At 44.2% G+C, this 23987-nt stretch overlaps 2 protein-coding genes across 2 annotated transcripts; both read right to left on the bottom strand.

Moving 5' to 3' along the window:
* Positions 1-8982: 8982 nt before the first annotated feature.
* Positions 8983-14031, bottom strand: stk16 (serine/threonine kinase 16). The gene is made up of 8 exons (XM_080527778.1): positions 14011-14031; positions 13325-13447; positions 12853-13072; positions 11995-12128; positions 11728-11848; positions 11297-11392; positions 10921-11042; positions 8983-10450 (listed from the first exon to the last, which is right to left on the bottom strand). Exons 2-8 carry the CDS (start codon positions 13408-13410, stop codon positions 10312-10314), a joined length of 918 nt encoding a protein of 305 aa, XP_080383904.1. The 5' UTR covers positions 13411-13447; positions 14011-14031; the 3' UTR covers positions 8983-10311.
* A 951-nt stretch (positions 14032-14982) lies between these two features.
* tuba8l2 (tubulin, alpha 8 like 2) lies at positions 14983-22838 on the bottom strand. The gene is made up of 4 exons (XM_080526372.1): positions 22725-22838; positions 16961-17183; positions 16573-16721; positions 14983-16443 (listed from the first exon to the last, which is right to left on the bottom strand). The coding sequence occupies exons 1-4, from the start codon at positions 22725-22727 to the stop codon at positions 15469-15471; spliced, it is 1350 nt and encodes a 449-aa protein (XP_080382498.1). The 5' UTR covers positions 22728-22838; the 3' UTR covers positions 14983-15468.
* Between the last annotated feature and the right edge of the window lie 1149 nt (positions 22839-23987).

Raw genomic sequence — 23987 nt, 5'->3', positions numbered from 1 at the left:
GCATGTGTGTGTACTGCATGCGTGTAACATTCTAACCATCACTCCTCAAACATTTGTCAATGTCCCCTTTTCATTCCTCTGCCCTCCTTCCATCCTTCACTCGTCCTCCCTCCTTTCCTCCTATCTTCCAAATAGGGGTCTGTTTAAAAGGTGAGAGGTCAATGAGCTCTTTCTCTGTCCTGCTGTCTAATTGGTTTGAATGAGTGGCCCCACCTCCTTAGTCAGTAGGTGTGTTTAATCAGTGGGGTCAGTTCACTCACAATGGGGAACGATGTGCGTCTGGAAAAGCATGCATGCATTCTTACATTACAATTTATATTTGAGTAAATTAGCACTTATACCCAGATCGACTAACAAAGTAAGTGCATTCAACTTAAGAATGTGAGACAGCCACACATCACACTCATCAAAAGTAAGATCTATAAAAACAGATGCTAGTTGCAACTACAGTTGAGAAGGCATAAAGAAGAAAAGTAGAGAGAGAGAGAGAGAGAAAGAGAGAGAGAGAGAGAGAGAGAGAGAGAGAGAGAGAGAGAGAGAGAGAGAGAGAGAGAGAGAGAGAGAGAGAGAGAGAGAGAGAGAAAGAGAGAGAGATGCTCTGCAGTATGGAATCAACTGTACTGTATGTGTGTTGGTTTCTAAATCTATTCTGGTTCACCTCCAGCTTCTCTACCCCTTCCCTCATTGTCCGGCTGAGTCTGTGTTGGAATATTTTCTGTTGGTGAGTGGTCCAGTGGTGCCAGGGTGGGACGGGACCGGCCCAGATCGGGGCTAACGGAGGAATTAGCAATCCCTTAATTGGCCGTTCTGTCAGGGCTTTTGACAAGCTGAAAGGCTGGAGCTGTCAATGGTCAATTTATCTCCCCTCATGTTGCGTCCCGTGCCACCAACACTAAACTTCATTCACTAATTAGATCGCTACTAAGCCTTTACCTCCTCCGCCTGCAACCTTTCTGCCCCCTCTCTTTCTGACTTTCCTCTCTTGTCCCTACTCAAATAATTTTTTGGTCATCCCTGTCCCTCTTTGCCTTATTTCCTCATCCTTCTCTCACATTCCCCCACTCTGTTTCTCCTCCTTTCTCACTCTTTCTTTCATTCCACCTCTCCTCCTATGTTTCTCTTTACCCCCTTTCTCTTCCCTCTCCTCATCTCTCTCTCTCTCATCTCCTACTTGGATCTCTTCCCCTCTCCCTCCCCTTGCTCTCTCCTTCTCTCTTTCCTCTCCCTCACACCCTCCTTCCCTCATCTCTGTGTCACAAGCCTCGTGGCTGCAGTGACAATGCAGCATTATGGAAATAAATGGTTCCATTAGGCACATTGTGCTCTGTCGTCAGGCCAAGTACAGGGGTTATTAATGGACCAGGCCTCTGCTTTGATTAAGACTGGAGATTTATGAAGAGACGCACACTGGTGGCATGTCCCACACACACACACACGCACGCACGCACGCACACACACACACACACACACACACACACACACACACACACACACACACACACACACACACACACACACACACACACACACACACACACACACACACACACACACAGACACACCCAAGCAAAGGTCATAAGAGCAGAAGATTTTTGCATATTTGGTTTTGGAAAGACAGACAAACGAACAAACATGCAAACGCAAAACATGCAAGACAAAATGAATTAATATTTGCATGTATACATTTACATTTTACATATGCAGTCTACATCTACTTAAAAAAAGACCCCCTCGTCTCCTGCCATTCTCCAGTAGATAGTGAATCTCACCACACTGCTGCCAATGCAAACGAACCAAATGGGGAGTGAGTGGAGGTTAAAGACTGATCTGAGGACAGAAGGGTGGAGGCAGAGCCAGATGAGTGAGTGGAGGTTAAAGACTGATCGGAGGACAGAAGGGTGGAGGCAGAGCCAGATGAGTGAGTGGAGGTTAAAGACTGATCTGAGGACAGAAGGGTGGAGGCAGAGCCAGATGAGTGAGTGGAGGTTAAACACTGATCGGAGGACAGAAGGGTGGAGGCAGAGCCAGATGAGTGAGTGGAGGTTAAAGACTGATCTGAGGACAGAAGGGTGGAGGCAGAGCCAGATGAGTGAGTGGAGGTTAAAGACTGATCTGAGGACAGAAGGGTGGAGGCAGAGCCAGATGAGTGAGTGGAGGTTAAAGACTGATCTGAGGACAGAAGGGTGGAGGCAGAGCCAGATGAGTGAGTGGAGGTTAAAGACTGATCTGAGGACAGAAGGGTGGAGGCAGAGCCAGATGAGTGAGTGGAGGTTAAACACTGATCGGAGGACAGAAGGGTGGAGGCAGAGCCAGATGCAGCCACTCAAAGCTAATGGAGACGCTAGTTCCACTTTTACGCCCAGTCACCAGATGTCATGGTGCTGCGCCATCCCGGGTCGTTAAGGCTTCTGCCCAATCAGGCACTTAACGAGTGCTCGTTTGGGCATCTTTCAATTACCGTCTTACAAGGCTGACCCCGGTGCACAGGGTGAGTGCACATGTGCATGTGTGTGTGTGTGTGGGTTTGTGTCTCTGGCATACAGTATACTTTACTGCATTAAAAGAATGTGACTGAACATACACTGAACATACATACAGGTACAGTATATTCCTGCTTGTGTGTGTGTGTGCGTGTGTGTGTGTGTATGTGTGTGTGTTTGCCTGTGTGTGTGTGTGTGTGTGCACCTTCATACTGAATGTGGACATGTTTGTGTCTATAGATACAGTATGTGTGTCTATATGAATTTGTGTGTGTGTGTGTGTGTGTGTGTGTGTGTGTGTGTGTGTGTGTGTGTGTGTGTGTGTGTGTGTGTGCGTAGGGAGGGGGACAGACAAGCAGGCAGTAGGCGGTGAATGTGTTTTTTTGTGGCAGATCCCATTTATCAGGCCAGTTAACCCTTGGCAGCAGGTTGTAATGTGGAGTGGGGGACAAGGCTGGGAGGCATGCACTTGCTCTAATTAAACCCCCCCAACAGCAGTTCCTCCCTAGACACGGGAAACAATCATCCCCCTCTCTCCCCCTCCAAACTAACCAGCCCCACAGGACTCCCACCTCTGCACTGTAAAATCCATACATAGCAAGGTGAGACTGGTGCTCATTGGGTTAAATGGATTTTAGTACTGTTTAGTACCATTTCCATTACACTGCCTCTTTATTACTGATCAGGAGTTTCAAGCTTTTTGTCTGAGAGACGAAGTACAGGCTGCACCTACATCCGCAATGCATCTGACCTGACACTAAACTCACACATATACAGTATCCGACAATAATCCAATAATATTGACACTGTACAATGGCCTTGCCTATCCAGATGAATACCGCCACTGCAAAGCAACAAGCTAATCCCCTTTATCTCCAGAAAAATGAAACAACGTCCGCAGCTCTGATACAAGCTTCCAACGGTGAATTATTTGTTGGAAGCAAACACAGAATAATCTTATTGACTTTCCCTGGAGTGTTTGAGCTAATTGAACTATGATGGTGTTCTTTTCACCTTTTAAATACATCTGGTATTTACCAAACCTGTTGACCTTTCAATCGAGGCTACTTCTTGGAGTGACAGACATGTTTTATGCTGACTCAGAGCAAAGGCACATTTTCTCAGCTTGTTAACAATACAATAATGAATATGTGTAGTGTTCGAGAGAGTGACATTTGCAAATGGCACCCATGAGTGTTTGAATTGGTGCAGTGCCATGTTGCCAGCTTTTGTGCAGGTTCTCCTGCTGCCCCGGGTTCAAAGGGGGGCTAAGCACTGGCGATTCATCTGGGTGACAGTATCAAAGGAACAGGCATCATTAATCTAGTCTCAGGCTGTCTGAGGCCTAATCAGAGCGGCTCTGTCTTCTGTTTGCTCAGACACATGCACACACACGTGCACACCAGGGGAGGCTGGTGGATGTAGAAATCGTGTGTTTGATACCATTTCTCATTCCATCCCATGCATTACAATGAGCCTGTCATCCGGTTTCTACCTCCACCAGACTCCACTGGTGCACACTTTACAGGCTTACCGTACCTCAGTAACGTTATACAGTAGGTTCAATTCCTCTTCCTCCAAATGTCCTCTTCTCTTTCTCTATTTGTATCTCTTTATATTCATCCATTTATTTATGTAAAATAAAGCGTAAGAAAAAAGCATTATGTACTTGTAAGGGTGTCTGGTGTTATTTTCATACCAAGGAAATGCCTGCTTGAGGAACTGAACCCCTACTTCCAATATACTGTATGTTATATCATTTCAACCTGAAAACAGACAACAGAGAAATTATATTCACAGGTTTGTGGTGTGTGCGTATATTCATGCATGCAGAGAGTGGCACGTCAACACCTCATTTATGTAATGGCTCGACGTTTATTGCAGCCAGACATGACAGACAGGTAATGACATCACTAACATTTCGAACCCCCATCCTGTTTGATCTACAGTAAGTAATATGTCCTAAGTAATATGCATTCCTTGAACAGGGTGTTTTTCCCTCATCTTTCTTGCCTTGCCTCACCCTTCCCCCCCCCCTCCCTCTCGCTCACACACAAAACCCTCTCTCTCTCTCTCTTTCACCGCCCTTTTTCCTCTCTATTCCTCCCTTTCTCTCAACTCTCGCCAGTTCTCTGCACTCTTCTCATCCTCTCTCTCTCTTTTTTACTGTCCTACAACCTTATGGTGTCACTGAGCTATCCAATTGGCATAATTGTGCCAGGTCAGGTGATATGGGGACCCGTAACAATCAATAAAGGTGAAATAAAAAACAGCTCTCTGTTATTGCTTTAGTCCTCGACAACGTCAATCAGCCACAAATGCCAGTGCCAGGAGAGGGATAGGCGGAGGACGGGTGCAAGTGCACACACACCCACACGCACGCATGCACGGACACCTACAGGCGCTCACACCTACAGGTGCACATACAGACACACACATCTACAGATACGTATTGTACAGACGCACACACACTCACTCACATAGAGACTATGCATGGTAAATAAAAGCTCAAATGTAATAAAAAAGGATGAGCTAAAATAACACACACACACACATCTGAATATGGGCTCTATTTCAAAGTACTGTAGCTAACTGAGGCCTGAGTGCTGGTAGGTGATGTGATGGTTTGACAGCCAGGAGAAGAGAGACTGGTCAGCACTATGGAGACAGATGGGACGGGCTGTGACAAGCTGCCACTCTCCTCAGCACCATCTCATCAGCATGACAGAGCTGTCACAGCCCTATTTCAGGAAAATTAAACAGGCTTACGGTAAACAGGCCCGCTCGGGCGGGGCCAGGGCCAAAGATGCCCAGTGTATGTGTGTGTGTGTCTGTGCGTGTGGAGCTGTTTGACTAGATTTTAGTGTGCAATGCACCCTTTAGAATTAGCCCCTGGGTGCATGCATGGAAATTACAAGATGAGTACTGAAGATGATAATTGAATACTGATGATGAGGATGGTGGTGATGGCAGTTTGTATGTAATTAAGTGCCTGATTAAGATCATACCGTTTTGTTTTGTGAGGGGGTGTGGAATGATGACAATGACATTGGTTTGTGTTTGTGTGTGTGTGTGTGTGTGTGTCAGATTGATCACCTGCAGTGTACAGATGGGCACACACAGCTCCTCTCGACTCTCCTCCCCCTCTAGTCTCCTCTCCTCCTTTAAGCACCATCCTCTCCTTTTGACATGGTAATGGATCCAAATTGATGAAGACATTTCACTCATTCACAGCAACTCTCTGACAAGCTACACAAACACTCCCCCTCCCACCCCCTCATCCATCAATCACTGCTGCTGGTTGGACGGGGGGGGGGAGACTGCTTAATCAGCTAATTTGATCTTGCCCACTTCCACTATGCCCCCAACAACCATGGCACAGCGGGATTATCTTGTCGTCTCTTTCTCTTAATCTGCGTTAATGAACTCCTCATCCACCTATTAGATGCTAGCTCTCACTAAGGGGGCAAGGAGGTATGTGGGCATGTACCCAGGGGCTAATTCTAAAGGGTGCAATGCTAAAGAACGTTCAAATAGAAACAGTGTAGAACAGCTATGGCTGTCTGTTACGCAGAATAGGGAATCGTGAGAGTATACAGCATGCACCTGCAGGCTAGGCACATTGAGCATGTGTGTGCACTAGTGTGTGTGTGTGTGTGTGTGTGTGTGTGTAACCGGTAGGTGTGTTTGCGTGAGTCCGATCTTGTCCTGTTTGCCTGTTTATGCCACTTTCCTGCCTACATCAGCACATTCCTGTGCTGCCGGTGAGAGTTGTGATGCCTTTAAAAGCAATAACACCCAACCTGTGCTGACCCTGTGGCAAATAAAAAACGATCGATCCTCCCTCCTCTACACCTCCACCACCCTCCCTCCCCCAAAAAGACTTATTGTTGAGCTCCACTTTCATCTAATCACTTGGCAAAAAACAGGCGCAGGCCTAAATAAAGAACGAATGAATAAAAAAGTCCTCGAGCCCAACGTGTTGCTCTCACCTTTGCAGATGAAATTACCCGAAAAGCTGTTACAAATCAATATAATCAATGCAATCAGCTAACTGACACAAGCAATCGCCTGCCAGAGAGTAAAATACCCCCGGTGGGGGGATCTCTCAATCTCTCCGGCCATAATTGCCCCGGGGGGCAACGTTAGCACGTAGCATTTTGTACACTTAATTAAATTAGCGAGGGGAGCAGACAGGACAGGTTTTCCATGGGTCCAGGGGAGAGAGCATTGGCCTGGCGCTACGCCAGTAATTAAGGCAATACCTTTCCTGATTACGCCAATCCCCCTTAATGAAGTCATTATGCATTTTAACCCAAACACTCACCGGAATTAATGAGCATGCAAAAAGCAGCTCTTAGAAAAAAAACTACCACAAGCATAACTCATAACTCAGAGACTCAATGAGGCGGATGTAATCTCGTCCATACGTTTTCTGTCTTATGGCATCAAGGCCACTTTGAATCTGTTTTGAGTCACAGTTGAAGTAAGGCTTAAAGGGTATCACTGCAGAGGTACTGAGGTACTATAAAGGGATAGTCCTATATCAGGATATTATACACTTACTATACAATATATTATCTTATTATTTTCCATCCATTTTGGATGTAGGCATATAAAGGAGCTGGATCTAAACTGCAATTCATCTCTACTTACGATAACTGTAGAGGTATGACACCATCTTTAAATTTAGAATTTTAATTCGTCTGGTCTTTTAATATAAAAATAAAATTAAATAAATAAATAATCCACAGTAGGTGTGCATAAACAATCTGGTATCAAACGTATTCATGTCACCCACACCCACACCCACACACACAGGCAGGTAGTGATTTAGAGAGACCTGGGTACACGGCAGGGTGGGAGAAGCTCAGCGCTGACCCATAATGTCTGGCTAATTAAATAATTCACTAATTGATTCATCACCAAATCAATAAAGCCCACAGATGGTTTATGGTGTGAGAGCTGCAGTGAGTGGGGAGTTATTACGGTATTTCAAATACACAATGAAATACACCTACACCATACACACGCATTCACACGCACACGCACACACACACGCACACGCATCAATCAAACAAAGAAACACACACCTACAAAACGTACACTTGTTGTGTGTTCACACCTGCACAAAGAAAGCCACTATGAAAAACCTGATTGCTGCCTTACTGCTCATCGCCTTTATTGATGGACAAAGAAGAAGGAATGGAAATTGGGTGTTAAAATGGAAGCCAGCATTGCGTTGACCTTGTGCTTGTATAGCATGACATCATTTCAGGCCCTCACAGGCAGATGATGGTGAATATAAAGGTGCTGCTTGGATGAGGGTGGGGGGGGGCATCTCCTCCCCTCCTGAACCCATAAACACTGCCACTGCATAATGAATACAATCCCAGGGGAGTCTGGGATATGGGTGGGCCGGGGGTAGGAGGTACAGTTGGGAGAAACGTTAATTAAAGTGTAATGAATCATGCAGTTTGTGTATTTTCAGTATATGTGTGTGTTTGTGGTCAGTTGTTCTTTCTGTGTATTATGTGTGTGTTTATGTGTATGCGGTTTATGATGGGTCGTTCCTACACTGGGTGTGTGTGTGTGTGTGTGTGTGTGTGTGTGTGTGTGTGTGTGTGTTCTGGGGGTCACCAGTGAGATTGATTAGGACAAAGAGTGAGGTACGACATCGCTTTGACCTCCACGACCCCAAGGGTCGTAAATCGAGCTATCTAAACAGTTTCTGATAATTGTTTCATACCTCCAAGTGCACACACACATAGAAGTGCACGCACGTGTTAACATGCGCAAGAGCACACCACACACCCACACACCCACACACCCACACACCCACACACCTACACACCTACACACCTACACAGGGGAAGTCAGGGTTAGTTTGCCTGCCTCTCTATGTAATCCAAGGCTGTGATACTGTACTAATAGCACCTCCTTGTGTTTTCTTCTGATTGGCCCGTTGTGTCAGTGGGTGTCTTCCATGTTATCTTTGATTAAACATTTTAAAATAAAAAAACATTAAAATGTTGTAATCTGGGATTGGTACATACATTCTTTTTTACTTTTTAATGATATAGATCGATTGATTCTTGACTCTTCAATCGGCGTAGTTCAACTGTCTTACCCCATCAGAGCCTATAATATAAGATTGTTTTAATCCAATGACACAAACGCTGTACAGCTTCAAAACATGGTCTCATGGACAGTCAGTCTATGCATCCATAGCTCAAGAATGAATTTGAGATTTCCCCAGCTCCATTGCTGTATAATGCAGCCCCCATTTCCCTATCTGTTGGTGGGGTGACCACTTTGCTATTGAATCTTAAATTGACCCTTTAACCAGGGTGCATGTGTAATAGGCATAGGGAAAAGAATGTCCGTTATTGAAGCATATTGCATATAAGTACCTTTTTATTTCCATGTATTGGTCAGAGAACATGTTTTTTCTAACATTCACATTTTGAGACTCTGTACCTCAACTCAGACCTCAGCTTAAACCATTTTGAGAGGGAGCATCTCCCCCTAGTGGAATAAAAGTCACAGAGCACTCTTACACTTCCCTTTTTCTTTTTCCCCCCTTTTTTAAAGCATCCTTCCTGCTTTCTGTGAGGTAATCACTGATCGGATCACATGATTGGATGGGCGAAAGCAATGTTACATCTATGTTGCTTTCACCAAATCCATCATTCCAGATCAGGGATTACCTTAAAAATTAGAGAGGGAAGAATGCATTTCAAAAGTAATGAAAGATGCTTAGAAGCTTAGCAACACATTTAAATAATAGATTGAATTAAAACACATGGTTAAATTAAAAAAGGAAAAAACTTTGACTTTGCAGTTATGGTGCAGTCAAAACTGCTAAAGAAAACTTGAACAAAACATGTATAGCAATATTCTCCATTATCAATACACACACTCCTACTTCATAAGAAAATGATTCATATAGAATAAATGATACATACCATTTCTCTTTGTATAGATGCATATTCGAAATAATGATTTCAAAAGCAATCCTTCGTTTTGAAAGTTCCTTAAATCAAGCAATTGTGTTAAACTATGAAAAACCTGAGAGTGAACCAAAGCGACAATCAAATCAGCGGCAATCAAAGATACATACAGGCAATAAGGCATACAAATGTAATTCTTAGGAACGCGACATAATTATGCAATCTCATTATGTGACTTCAAATAACAAAATACAGTGGAAATACAATTAAAGTGGACTTAAAACACGTTTCTAATATGCCAACAACAAATTGTGACGACTAGCCCATGACTAAAACCTCTTTAAAGCTTAACCGTCATCAGTTCTGAAGCTTGGAGGGCAGAGTCCGTTACGTGCAATGTCCATTGCCGTTTCTATGACAACCGTCTGGGAATTTCCACAATGTCCACAAGGTTCCAAATTCCTTTTCATGGCCCTGTGCACATCCCCATCTCCTGCAGTGTCTTAGTATAACCCATGCGGTCTGCCACTTGCAGTGTCCACTCACGTATCATTAATTTACACAAGAACAGCTCCGTGTGGAATTGACTGACAATCCACTGTGTAGGAGCGAGAGTGATAGATGCCTAGGGGTGACCAAGATGATGATGGTGTCTCTGTTTTCAATTGCAGCATAACAGGTGAAGGGGGAGCATGGGGGTACCCCTGAGGTTATGGTGGCGGTGGGTAGTGGGGGCAATGAACCCAGTGTCATCATGACAATTATAGTCCAGAGCTCAAACACTTCAAAGTTTTCAGTGTCCAGAGGTGAAGAGGGAGAAGAGCCCCAGGCCAGAAACAACCTCTATAGGTCTACTGGACCAGGCCAGAGAGAGACCATCATACCATGTTGGTCTGGGTGTTGGGACTGCAGGTCTGCAGGTCCTGGATCTGGTCCAGGATCCAGTTGATGTCAGGGCGCTCCTGAGGGTTGGACACCATGATGGAGCTCAGCAGCATCTGCAGGCCTTCCGTGTAACTGGAGAAGATAACAACAACAACAACAACAACAAACACAGTCGCATTTTCAGGACCAGTCACTGGGGCTTACGAATGATTCCATTTTGATTGACTCAATTTCGGGATTCCATGATGCTTCCATGAGGTCTATGATAGAAATAACTTTGCAAATATGTAGCTAGCTATGTTTGGGGAACAGCGAGCATAGAGTACAATGAGCTAGCCTTAAGGTCAGCTAGCCAAGACACAATTAGCCATAGAGTACATCTAGCCTTAAGGTCAGCTAGCCAAGACACAATTAGCCATAGAGTACAGCTAGCCTTAAGGACAGCTAGCATAATAGCTTGCATAGGGTACAGCTAGCCAAGACACAATTAGCCATAGGGAACAGCTAGCATACGGTACGTCTAGCATAGAGTAAAGCTAGCCATAAGGACAGCTAGAATAGGGTACAGCTAGCCTTAAGGACAGCTAGCCTCGGGGACTGACCTGCAGGGCTGTGGGATGGTCACAGGGTTCTGGACGGCAAGTGCCACACTGTCCCCCTTCTGGAATACCAGGTCATAGGGCCCCTCCAGCATCATCATACTATACAGCACACAACCTAGGGACTGGAGGGAGGGAGAGGGGAGCAGATAGGGAAGAGAGGGGAGCGAGATAAGAGACATAACATTTCATTGTATAAATGTTCAACAGGCATGAACACCAGGCACTATGAGGCAAGAGTCAAAACGTAAATCTCTACTCTCGTCAAAATGATGATTGGTCCATGAGAAAAATGTATCCAATAACCCACGTAATCTGCCTGTAATACTGTAAGCTTTCATGGACCCAACTAAAAGTGATGGGGGGGCGGGGGGGTTACCCAGATGTCGGTGCGCTCGTCGATGATGCAATGGCTCTCCACGTTAAAGAGCTCAGGGGCTCGGTATGAGATCGTACATCTCTGTGCTGCCCAGTCCTGACAAACACACAAACAGAAATTAAACCATTGTGGACAATTTGAGAGTCACATATGCCCAATGCCTAATCGACCCCTAGCCAGTACCCCTTAGACACTTGTGGAGATCTGAGGATCTCTGGATTGGCTAGGTGTAATGAAGATGGTGAAAAAAATGCTACCTGGTAAATCAGAGGGCAAGATTGAGCTAAATACCATATTACTTATTCCGGTTTGGTTGGGATGTCTAATTCTCTCAAATCTGCATAGCAGGTGGGGGCTAGGGGTGCATTTGGGATTTAGCAATAGAGTCATACAAAAGCAAACTTTCCACAGGAAGCAGGACTGGGTCTCACCTGTACAGTCATGGCCTCTCTGGTGCCCCTGACCTCCACCCTTGCCCGGTTCATAGAACCCAGGTCCATCAGGAGCGGTCGATCGTCCTCTTCAAGGAGAACATTTGTTGGCTTCAGATCTCTGAGAGACAAGGAAAAACGTTTACAAAGCTCTACATAACACATAAGGCCTATACCTGTGTGCACAGCAGCAATCATGGATGGGCGGACTGTGTGTGTGTGTGTGTGTGTGTGTGTGTGTGTGTGTGTGTGCGGGGGGTCCCGTACCTGTGTGCGTAGCCTCTGTCATGGATCGCCTTCAGCCCAGAGCAAATGCCATGTAGGATGTGCAGGATTCGTCTCTCTGCCATGAAGCTGCCCTTGTCCCTCAGCTTCTCCAGTACAGACCACAGGCTGCCCTTCTGTAATACGTGTACACAGACACACACACACACACACACACACACACACGCACACGCACACGCACACGCACACGCACACGCACGCACACAGAGGGAGTAAATTGTATGTGACTAAGGCCCGATCCCGATTCCCTATTCTACCCATATGGTTAATTTTCGAGTGATGCGAGGCCTCCGAACTGAGCCACAAGCCGTAGTGGTTGAAATCTCCCCCTATGAAATGGGACAACCCTTCCAGACCCTGATACGTCATCAGTAATGTCAAAGAAAAGCATTGACGCTCGCGATTAATTCACAACTTAAGTTTTACGCTATCAAACAAGTCATCAAATAAAAAAGAACAATGCTTCACTATCAGACCGTCAGACCGACAGAATAACGGTGCTCTGTAGGCTATTAACCTGTGCTCCTACCCTGCCAGTCTGCACTGATATAGGACAGGACATATAGGACATATAGAACAGTGCGGCTGAAATTTTGTTAAATTTCGGGCGTCATATGCCATTAAAGGGGCGAAATAGACATGTAAAAATGCATGACTATCATAGGTAGTCTGGTCATGAAAAATCTCCAAACAAAGCCGTGGATAGCCCTCCCCCTTCCCCCTAGCCCTCGATGAAACATGAATTGGGACACCCCTACCCTAAACGTGAACGGCCCTAAGAGTTCCTTCTCCATTACTGCATTACCAATATGTGAGCCAAAACTGTGTTTGGTGACTCACGCTGACGTAGGGCAGCAGTAGCCAAGCCTCACTCTTCCCCCCGCGCTCCACAAAGGTGTGTCCAGCCAGGCCCAAGACGTTGGGGTGGCTGAAGAGCCGGTGCATCTCCATCTCCGTCTGGGCCTCCTGGCACCCCTCGCGGTCGTGGCACAAGATACGCTTCAGGGCGTAGAAACGCCCATCCTGCACTCCCTCCACAAGGTCCACATAGCTGAACCCACTGGCAGTGGGGTTGAGAGGGGGGATGGAGGGAAGGTGGGAGCCAGAGAAGTGGGAGAGAGAAATCAGGTTGAGAGATAGGGGAGTGGAAAGAGAGACAAGGAGGAATGAAAGACAGCGGAGATACACTCCCATCTCTGCATCAGGACCCTTTATCTCTCATGTAGATACATGTAGCCTCATACATGTAACCCAAGCCCCCATCATATGAGGACTAATACTATAGGTGTATCTAAAGTAAGTCATGTCTTACCCTTCATCGAGTTTCTGGATGAAGTAGTATCTCTTATTGTCGATGGTGATGGACCCACGGGAGCAGATACACAGCGTCTGACCCATCCTCTCTGGGGCATCGCTCAATGCACACACAGACTGACTGAGAGAGAGGGGGGGGTTACAGAAGGGAAAGAATGAGATAGAAAAAACTGTTGATTTAGTTTAATTTAGAAGGGGGGGGGGGTTGTTGAAGGGATGGAGAGAGATTTGGGTATTAGAGCACAAAATGCTACTACTCTATAGTTATTTGGAGATGTTCCATAATATTTGAGCATTAACTGGACTAACTAAATTCACACATGGTAAACGACTGTGCGTATTGTGCTACACGCCCAGGTAATGGTGGCGCACAGGTGTGGCTGTAGCTGTGGCTACGGGAGGACACCCACTGGCAGTGGGGTGGCTGGGGAACAATCAGCTTTACTTCAATGCAACTGGCTACAGGGTTTGTCCAGTGACGGCTTAACAACAACCCCACCTCAAGTGAGTGTGGCTCTTTTTGATCAGGTAACGTGGCACACAAGCGAGTACAAAGCAGGCTGGCCGATATCCGAGAGGAAAGGCGATCTAAAAATGGTCCTTCGTCTTCGTTAACATGCTAGATCTCAATCTATACAATGTATACATTTGGTAGAGTTTTAAAATAGGTGAAATTGAAATAACCTGGTTCTGTCTGTGTCCTTTCTGACTGATGTTCCTCTTGTGTTGATTACTTCCGTGTACATGAAAGACGTAAAGGTGACGTAAGCTGCGAGTTAACCCATTGGTTACTCCTTAGCATTGAATGATTTGGGCCAGATGGAAGTAACCTATCTTTATTTTCAGTCAATGAACATATCTAGGAGAAACTCCAGGCATTAAGTATACATTTCAGGACACTATGCTCCCATTATAATAATAGCACTACCTTGCGTAATCACCGCTTTACGAGGTGGGTTGTAATATAATATAATAATATGCCATTTAGCTGACGCTTTTATCCAAAGCGACTTACATTGCAGTGAGTACATACATTTCAGTATATATGGACCCAGCGGGAATCAAACCCACAGCCTAAGCGTTTTGGGACCATGCTCTACCAACTGAGCCACAGAGGACCACATCATTTCAAATGTACAAGTTGTATATTTTAAATTGAATCCGAGTCAAGTTGCTTCCTCTTCTTGTTTCCCTATTCAGTGACCTTGAATAAATATCAACTGTCAAGTATATCAAATATAAACTGTCAGATGAGTGAGGAGAGAGCAAATCTTTGGACTACTGAGATGCACCATGCATGGAAGCTATAATTGTACCATGATTATCTAATGCCATTGTATGTGAATCTCACTATGCCCAAAAATTTGTTGAGGTCCTTACGAGTGTAATTTGACAACATGCCTTTAGCAGTGGTTGAAAAACAGAGTCCCACTCTCTCCTTGCAAATTGACATTCATTAAGTTCATCAGAAAGACATAAAACTACACTTAATAAAATGTCCATGTTGAAGCAGAGACAGGAATCCTTGTATTTTTCTAGGTGGTTTCCCCTTACTCGTCTGTTGGAAGAAACTTTCAGGCGTGCCAACGCTTTTATTGAGTAGGGCAGTAGGCAATCAGTGGTTAGCATGACAAAAAAGCAGAGTGACACTTCATGAACTGAGAAAACAACTTTATTTACAAAGGAGGTATGGTGATGTGGTACAATCTTTAATAATACACTGCTGTGGCAACAAAGTACACAGACATGGATAAAGAGAATAATAAAATCAATTGGGATAAAAAGAACAAAATAACTCAAATTTTAATGAGCTATTCCATTAATTAAGGTAAAATAAAATTAGCCAACCGATTTTTTGTTCAGCAGTAACTTTAACTTTAGCGTTTAGGGCAGATCTGAACACAGACGTCAACGAAGAAAACATTTTCATGGTGACAGATTTTATCATCAAGGCTGTATGGTGCCATAGTCAACCCTCTTGGAAAATTTAGTCAAACATGAATGCTGTTTCTTTGGTGAGGAACACATTGGCATACAGAATTACAAGAGGGAATCACATTACTCTCTCCATCAGAAGTAAAGGCAGTTCTCTCTCAGTTATGTTAACCATCAGAGGACCCATCCCTCCTTTGTTGATTTCTTCTAATACTCCTCTCCTTCCTCTTCCTCTTCAAACGAGTCAAGGCCCACCTCTTCGTAGTCCTTCTCCAAGGCGGCCATGTCTTCCCTGGCCTCTGAGAACTCACCCTCCTCCATGCCCTCACCAACATACCAGTGCACGAAAGCCCGCTTGGCATACATCAGGTCAAACTTGTGGTCCAGACGTGCCCAGGCCTCAGCGATGGCGGTGGTGTTACTCAGCATGCACACAGCCCTCTGGACCTTGGCCAGGTCTCCCCCTGGCACTACGGTGGGGGGTTGGTAGTTGATACCGACCTTGAAGCCTGTGGGGCACCAATCCACAAACTGGATGCTCCTCTTGGTCTTGATGTTACCGATAGCAACGTTGACATCCTTGGGCACCACGTCACCACGGTACAGCAGACAGCAGGCCATGTACTTGCCGTGGCGTGGGTCGCATTTCACCATCTGGTTTGCTGGTTCAAAGCAGGAGTTTGTGATCTCTGCCACTGACAACTGCTCGTGGTAAGCCTTCTCGGCAGAGATGACGGGGGCGTAGGTGGCCAGGGGGAAGTGGATGCGGGGGTAGGGCACCAGGTTGGTCTGGAACTCAGTCAGATCCACATTTAGGGCACCATCGAAGCGTAGTGAGGCAGTGATGGAGGAGACAATCTGGCTGATGAGGCGATTGAGGTTTGTGTATGACGGACGCTCAATGTCAAGGTTCCTGCGGCAAATATCATAGATGGCCTCATTATCAACCATGAACGCACAGTCAGAGTGCTCTAAGGTGGTATGGGTGGTCAAGATAGAGTTGTAGGGCTCCACAACAGCCGTAGACACCTGGGGAGCAGGGTAGATGGCAAACTCCAGCTTGGACTTCTTCCCAAAGTCCACTGAGAGGCGCTCCATCAGCAGGGAGGTGAACCCAGAGCCAGTGCCGCCACCAAAACTGTGGAAGACTAAGAAACCTTGGAGTCCTGTGCACTGGTCAGCCTAAGAGACAGAAAAAAAACATGTCACCTTTTAGAAGGGAGGTGCAGGTTTTTGTAAAGCACATGTAGGCTAGCTTCACTCTTAACCCAAGGTCAAATTACCAACCAAATCTATAATGGTTTCTCTTACCAGTTTGCGGATCCTGTCTAGTACAGAGTCGATTATCTCCTTGCCAATGGTGTAGTGCCCACGGGCATAGTTATTGGCGGCGTCCTCCTTTCCTGAGATCAGCTGCTCAGGGTGGAACAGCTGGCGGTAGGTCCCTGTACGCACCTCATCTGTGTGACAGAAACAAACAAACATGAGTAAGCATGCTCGCCAGCCAACCAGGGGGATAGTCCATCAACGTCTCGTGAAATAAGACAAAAGTAACCAATTGGTGATGCCCTCTTCTTTCTTTCGGATGCCTCGTCATTACTGCCCCAAAAACTATGGCAAAACTATTGTGTTTGTAATGTTTCCATGTTCTAAATCTAAACAAAGTGTCTGTTCCCATTTCCCCCACATACAAACTCACCAATGACTGTGGGTTCCAGGTCAACGAAGATGGCACGTGGGACATATTTGCCAGCACCAGTATCACTGAAGAAGGTGGTGAAGGAGTCGTCGCCACTTCCCACGCGCTTGTGGTCGGGCATGGAGCCGTCAGGCTGGATACCATGCTCCAGACAGTACAGCTCCCAGCAGGTGTTGCCCATCTGGACACCAGCCTGGCCCACGTGAACAGAGATACACTCACGCTGGAGAAAAACACAGGGGGAGGAAGGGTTATTCATTTGTGATTCACTTCAACCACATTTGTGACGGCGGCTGGTGAAAAGTGCAACCACTCGTGAACTGTGAAACCTCGTAAATCCTAAAAATGGTTTTCTTTTCAACAAAATGTGATTTGCAACAGTTTTACGATCACTAAATACCCGTAATTTATCAGCAAAGTAAGCTTGTTTTTTCGACACACATTCTCTTTTACTAGCGGTTACTAGCATAGAAATGGCCACAAAGTTTGCGTTTGCATGGAGGGCGAGGATCTTCAAAAGATCATAGTTCTATAATAATAATAATAAATATATTATATATAATAATAATAATAGATCATGTTCTGATGAGGCACAAAACATCACATGCCCTCCACCAAAGTCCCATTAGATGCATTATGGACTATAATGATAAATGCATACACACGGCCACTACATTATTATTTTTTACTATTCTATTATTGTATCTTGCCTTATGGTTTCCTTTTATAAATATTGCCATTTTGTTTTCTCATCTTGCTGCAATGTTGACTGGAACTGAAGCTATACAAATTGTACTCTTCTGTACTTGTATAATGGGATGTAATACACTTTTGGCACACATGGTAATAAAAAAAATCATGAATCTTGTGGTTGTCCTGGGGGAGTGGAGTTAACCAGCTGTTAACCACACCAGAAAAGTGTGAAGTGACATTTGAGTTGTACCAACATTCAAATACGCATATCTTTTTTCCGATTTCATTTGAAAGCTTACAATCTGTCCTTTCAGAATATGTAAAAATAAATAAATAAAAATTACTTGTTCCCCAAAACACCAGCAGCTGTCACATACGTGATTAGTTCCACTCTATCTAAATGACCATGTATTTCCATGAAGACATCTTTTCTCCAGCAAGTGGCAGTACACCACCCTTGCAGTGAAAACAAAACAGAACCACCCACCAGGCGGCCTGTCAATCATACCAGACCGACAAATAACAGCTGGTCGTGTGTACTTGCATGATGGAACACATGCCGTCGGCGTTCCAGGCAAGTCATCAAGACTTTGCGTATATTTACATCCTGACCTGATTTGTGTGTTAAAATAGGACTGTAGACAGTTTTTCCTAGCATGGCTTGCCATCTCTGTTGTCATCCATAGATGTGAATAATCTGTCATGTTGAAATAATAGATCTAAAATAGCACAACACCAGTCATCAAACCCTGGTCTGGTCACCGCCCATGACTCAAGACTGTTAGCTCCTTGAGCAAAAGCCTAGACAATCACTTGGAGTAGCCTTGAGTTTCACCTAACCTCATCCCCTATACACTACATAGACCTATAATCTCACACTAAATTGAGTATGCGACAGCGCAACCAAGAGCTCTAACAAGTCTGAGCCAGGGCCAAAGGACTTCTTCCACACCCTATTGAGGTATTTCTAGCTCGTTGTGAGTTAAACAAAAGTGTGGATGGATGAGTGGAGAGGAGAACAACACGTTAGGGCGCTGGCTCATCATTTTCTAATAGCACCACACCAGAGACAGTTCGTTGACTCAAAACACCTGTCTATCCTGTTCAAAAAACTGGTTTGTAACAGACAGACAAGGAGAAGAGGAATTAAAGACTAGGAAATTATGTAAATATTAAAAGTGGTGGGGGGATAATTATCGGCCCGATATTGGGAAATTAATGTCATTAAATATTTATCGGTTTCATTAAATTTTAGCCGATAATATGAAGCCGGAAATATTTCCGGTTCCGGTTGTCGCGCTGATGATGCGCCTGCGTACAGCCATGCAGTCAATTGGTAAGCTAAGGTAAATAGATAGCCAATGTTATCTAGTGCTAATGTTCACCATCTCTGTAGTCTGCTCTAAAATACGCAATCAAACAGTGCAGGCAACCCATGCTGTTCTGTGAATGAGACGAGCTATTGACTGATGGCTTTCTACTGCCAAATCATATTATTACAGCAAACATGTCGGTAGTTTGGCATCTTGTTCTCTGAACAACAAGGAGAGGCTCATTCCGACATTGACTTCTGTTTTCGTTTTCGCGATTTCAAAATAAAAGCGTGAGCTAAGCGTTGTTGAAAATGAATGACACATCGCTAGTCAACTAACACAGCTTGTTTTGTGAGCCTGCTAACAATGTAAAGTAGTGTTCTAGTTAACTAGGTAACAATGTAAAGTAGTGTTGTAGTTAACTAGGTAACAATGTAAAGTAGTGTTCTAGTTAACTAGGTAACAATGTAAAGTAGTGTTCTAGTTAACAATGTAAAGTAGTGTTCTAGTTAACTAGGTAACAATGTAAAGTAGTGTTCTAGTTAACTAGGTAACAATGTAAAGTAGTGTTCTAGTTAACTAGGTAACAATGTAAAGTAGTGTTCTAGTTAACTAGGTAACAATGTAAAGTAGTGTTCTAGTTAACTAGGTAACAATGTAAAGTAGTGTTCTAGTTAACTAGGTAACAATGTAAAGTAGTGTTATAGTTAACAATGTAAAGTAGTGTTATAGTTAACTAGGTAACAATGTAAAGTAGTGTTCTAGTTAACTAGGTAACAATGTAAAGTAGTGTTCTAGTTAACTAGGTAACAATGTAAAGTAGTGTTATAGTTAACTAGGTAACAATGTTAAGTAGTGTTCTAGTTAACAATGTAAAGTAGTGTTCTAGTTAACTAGGTAACAATGTAAAGTAGTGTTCCAGTTAACTAGGTAACAATGTAAAGTAGTGTTCTAGTTAACCAGGTAACAATGTAAAGTAGTGTTATAGTTAACCAGGTAACAATGTAAAGTAGTGTTCTAGTTAACTAGGTAACAATGTAAAGTAGTGTTATAGTTAACTAGGTAACAATGTAAAGTAGTGTTATAGTTAACTAGGTAACAATGTAAAGTAGTGTTATAGTTAACCAGGTAACAATGTAAAGTAGTGTTATAGTTAACTAGGTAACAATGTAAAGTAGTGTTATAGTTAACTAGGTAGCAGTGGGGATTACTCACCCAATCCATGCCTTGCAATAGTTTGGCTTGACTAGCGAGTGTGATGTGATTTTCAACAATGTTGAAATGTATTTCCTTTTTTTAAATAAATGAACATTTGAAGAGTCAGAAGTGTTCTCTTTGTTGTGTTAACAATAGTGATGTAAGTTAGATTTGGTGAGATCACTATGGAATATTAAATCATCAATCTTGGCTCACTACATAGCCTTTCTTACCTTCAGGTGTGCATGAACTACAGGTTCTCAACTGTGAAATTATATCTGTTCTCATATCGGTTATCGGCCACGAGAAGCGGGTAAACATCGGTTATCGGTAGGAAAATGCATATCGTGCATCCCTAATTTGAATGTATTTCATGAACTGAAATCATTTCAATACAAACCCTGATTCAGTTAGAGTTAACCGTTATTGCCTAATATCAATCCAGTCAGATGCAAATTGGCAAGTGACCTAAATATGAAAAGACTAGTTGCTACAATGAATGAGGCCTTTGTCGTTCTCAGGCCTCTCTCCCAAAATATGCTTCGGTCTACTTTGGAAAACTACTGCCTGTTTCTACACCCCTTTTGCTTGTTATTATTCCCAAACTAAATTAGACTGGGGCAACACTTTACATTACTTTTACTCCCCTGTGCAATTTGGCCTGGGGAAGGTAGTGTGTGTGTGTGTGTGTGTGTGTGTGTTAATGAGAATGCACAGGGATGTGGGAGTGCCTAGTTTGGGCATGGCAGCTAGGTCAGCAGCCAGCTATTTCAAGGGGAGGCGTCAATCATTCGACCCCCCTCTATGCAGTGTGAACACGCATACAGACTTTCTCCAACCCCCCATTCTACCCCACTGACCTCTGTGTAGGCACAGCCATGTTATATACTCCATGTTGGCACCACAAAATAATCTTACCACCATACACTCCATAACATTTTTTATTTGCATTCTAACTGGAATGAGGCAGAACTGTTAATATTGGGGTATGTTGAGGAGGATTGTCTTTGAAATTATAATGTCATACATTGACATAAGGCCTACTTTGCTTCCTATGAGCTAGGAAATCAGCCAATTGCATCACATGGTCTCCTTCAAACAGTTTATCTACTTATGTTTGCTGATGGTGCAACACACCATCTTTGTAAATGGTTACCAGACAGAGGCAAAGTTAACAGTCTCAGTTATTAGGGGGGGGGGGAGAATCCTACCACTTCCTGTCTGTAAAGAATTCAGGATCCAGTGATACCGCTGTAGTCATTGATGTTCCGATAAACATAGATAGATAGGAAACATGTAAGCTGGTTGAAACACTTTGAACCAAAATGGCTGTTGGATTGTGAAACACTGATTAACTGCATGTAATGCATGATGAGCCCACAGGCTAGTAGTGGGCAACCCCCCTCCTTGCAGTTAGCTTCCTGTTTTGTCCCACATGGGGCGGTAAGCAGTACTAAGAGGCCTGTGTAATGCCGGAAACATATGGGCCTGGAATTTACATCTAAACAAATGGTCCCCAACTCACCATTTAAATTAGACTCCAGGCATCATACTCCCCCATTGTTACCTTTGGTCATGCGTAAATCGATTGAGACCAGGGTAAGATATAGGCCTAGCACATGGAAGGACTTTTTAAGACCCATATTATGGGCTCATGGGCTAAACAAGATGCTAGTACATGAATTCTGGATTATGAAGTAAGATTTTTTTTCCTCATTAGAGAGTACACAAGTCACCTTCTGGGTCTTACATTCTTTTTTCAGATATGTTGATCCTGTAGTTTGTCCCAACTACTTATAGATTATGGAGAGGGTTGCGATATCAGGGCTAAAGTGCACCATACAGATGACTTGAGATACTATTGTCTTATTTAAGGGCAGTTGATAAATCAAGTCATGTTTCATGAATATTTCAGTCTAAAATGCTTCTATGTAAATTGTATGGCAAACATCTATTTGATAACTAGTTGCGCGAGGTTAACTGACTAGTCACTACACACGGATCGGAGGGAGCCACATCAGCATTTCAAACCAGCAAAGCAAATAAACCCACCCAAAACCACACTGGACCTACTGCTACCGCGCATATGGAAATGGTTACCGTTTTTTTTAAATCATTCAAATCCGTGTAGGCTGTTGAATTACTGTTTTAAAGCTTTGAGCTAAAATGTTATTCATGTACAACACACGCGACTGTGGAAGCCCACAGCATCAGATGAAATATGAGAATTAAGGTGTGGTTTGGGTTCATCGTACTCCACACAAATGATTTTATCTGCTGCGCCACTGGTGAACGACTCTTGAATGGCAAAACGGCGCGCTTCTCTTGAGCGCCGCAGCAAAATGGATACTGAGTGACGCATCACTATAGAGGGGCGATTTACTTGTTCTCCAAATGCAATCGAGCCGGAGCGAAGTCGTATTTCATTACTAAAGTAAATAATAAGGCTAATCTGCATGTATGAATATGGACAAATTGTAGACCTTTTCGTTTTGCTCCAAAAACCTACATTGTTACACCGTGATACAAAAGGTAATATTTGAAAAGGAAAAATCACTCACCATTTTTGTCTTTGTGTTTGATTGCCTTTCGGAGGAATAAGTAAAAATATATTTTTTTCTTTCTATACCGTCTCACAGTGCACCTTTTAATGAGGTCTCCGTGAGTATGTCGCAACTGAGAATCGCAGCGGTTTGCTTTTATACTGCGTCTGGTGGAGGCGGGGCTTCTAGGCAGAGAGAGCGCTACGTGCAGCGGAAGAGCCACTCAACTTCTTCCGTCTGAAATGTGGCCCATCCCCATCCACCCTCCGGTCGCGAATTTGCGGAACCTAGGATGGTAGGGGAAGGTAGGGCAATACCGCTACCTGATTGGTTGGCGAAGCAGGGAAGGTAGGGCAATACCGCTACCTGATTGGTTGGCGAAGCACTCATGAAGAGCCCCCTCATTGGCTGGTGAGTCTCCAGCCAATGAGGGGGCTCTTCACCAGTGCTTCGCCAACCAATCAGGTAGCGGTATTGCCCTACCTTCTCCTACCATCCTAGGTTCCGCAAATCCGCCCCCCGGCCCTCCATGGCCCTACCCCTCTGCGCTTTCACGTGTAGGGCTAGTAGCTGTGTTAGCTATCGAATGTTACATCTTCTAAGGCTGATTTGTGCATGACATTCCCGCATTTGACTATTTCCATGTCGCATTTCCCCCCTTTTGATGGCATATGACGCCCGAAATGTAACTAAAGTTCAGCTGCAGAGTTCTATATCACTGCAGACTCACTGCACAGGCCAGGGTGCTGCTGGCCGAACACCGCTATTCTGTCATGAACTGGCCTGGCTGGTAATGAAGCATTCTTATTTTTTATTTGATGACTTGTTTGATCGATTGATAGCGTGCAACTGACTCTCTTCCGTGACTGTATTGTTCATTAATAACGTTGTGCTTAGATAAGCGACCTCCACTTTAATGATGCATAGGCCTAGGTTGTAGGTACTGCTATGAGTTAGGAAGTATGTCATGATGCTCGCTTTGAGAGAAAACCCACCCATTGGATCAGAATTGCGCCTATGTGGACTTGTGTGACCCGCTCATGAATATTCACATTGCTCTCGTCTTAGGGCACATTGACTGGCTCACATGCATGAATATATTAAATATTCAATAGTCTACTTCCGTACTGCGTACATAACCGTACTTCCGGACTGCGATGCCCAAGTAGTCTGATCGCCACACCTTGTCATTCTAGCAAATCACAACAAATCACAAGTAGCCACACACTCCAAGTAGTCTAACGTGTCTGAAACCAAACTGAGATTTTGGGTAGCTGGCTG

Source organism: Nansenia antarctica (genome assembly GCF_963989245.1).
Source record: "Nansenia antarctica genome assembly, chromosome: 3".
Classification (NCBI taxonomy): domain Eukaryota; kingdom Metazoa; phylum Chordata; class Actinopteri; order Argentiniformes; family Microstomatidae; genus Nansenia; species Nansenia antarctica.
The sequence above is the reverse complement of the archived record's forward strand: the minus strand, read 5'-3'. Positions and strand labels throughout refer to the sequence as shown.

What these genes read in the sequence shown, in the direction of transcription:
- stk16 (XM_080527778.1), bottom strand. Translation starts at nt 13,410, where the DNA reads ATGGGTCAGACGCTGTGTATCTGCTCCCGTGGGTCCATCACCATCGAC. An exon ending in GAGAGGCCATGACTGTACAG is followed by an intron (nt 11,393 to 11,727) that starts GTGAGACCCAGT and finishes TGTGTTTGTCAG; the next exon opens with GACTGGGCAGCACAGAGATG. An exon ending in ACGAGCGCACCGACATCTGG is followed by an intron (nt 11,043 to 11,296) that starts GTAACCCCCCCG and finishes CCCTCCCTCCAG; the next exon opens with TCCCTAGGTTGTGTGCTGTA.
- tuba8l2 (XM_080526372.1), bottom strand. An exon ending in CCTGGAACCCACAGTCATTG is followed by an intron (nt 16,722 to 16,960) that starts GTGAGTTTGTAT and finishes TCTGTCACACAG; the next exon opens with ATGAGGTGCGTACAGGGACC. An exon ending in TAGACAGGATCCGCAAACTG is followed by an intron (nt 16,444 to 16,572) that starts GTAAGAGAAACC and finishes TCTGTCTCTTAG; the next exon opens with GCTGACCAGTGCACAGGACT.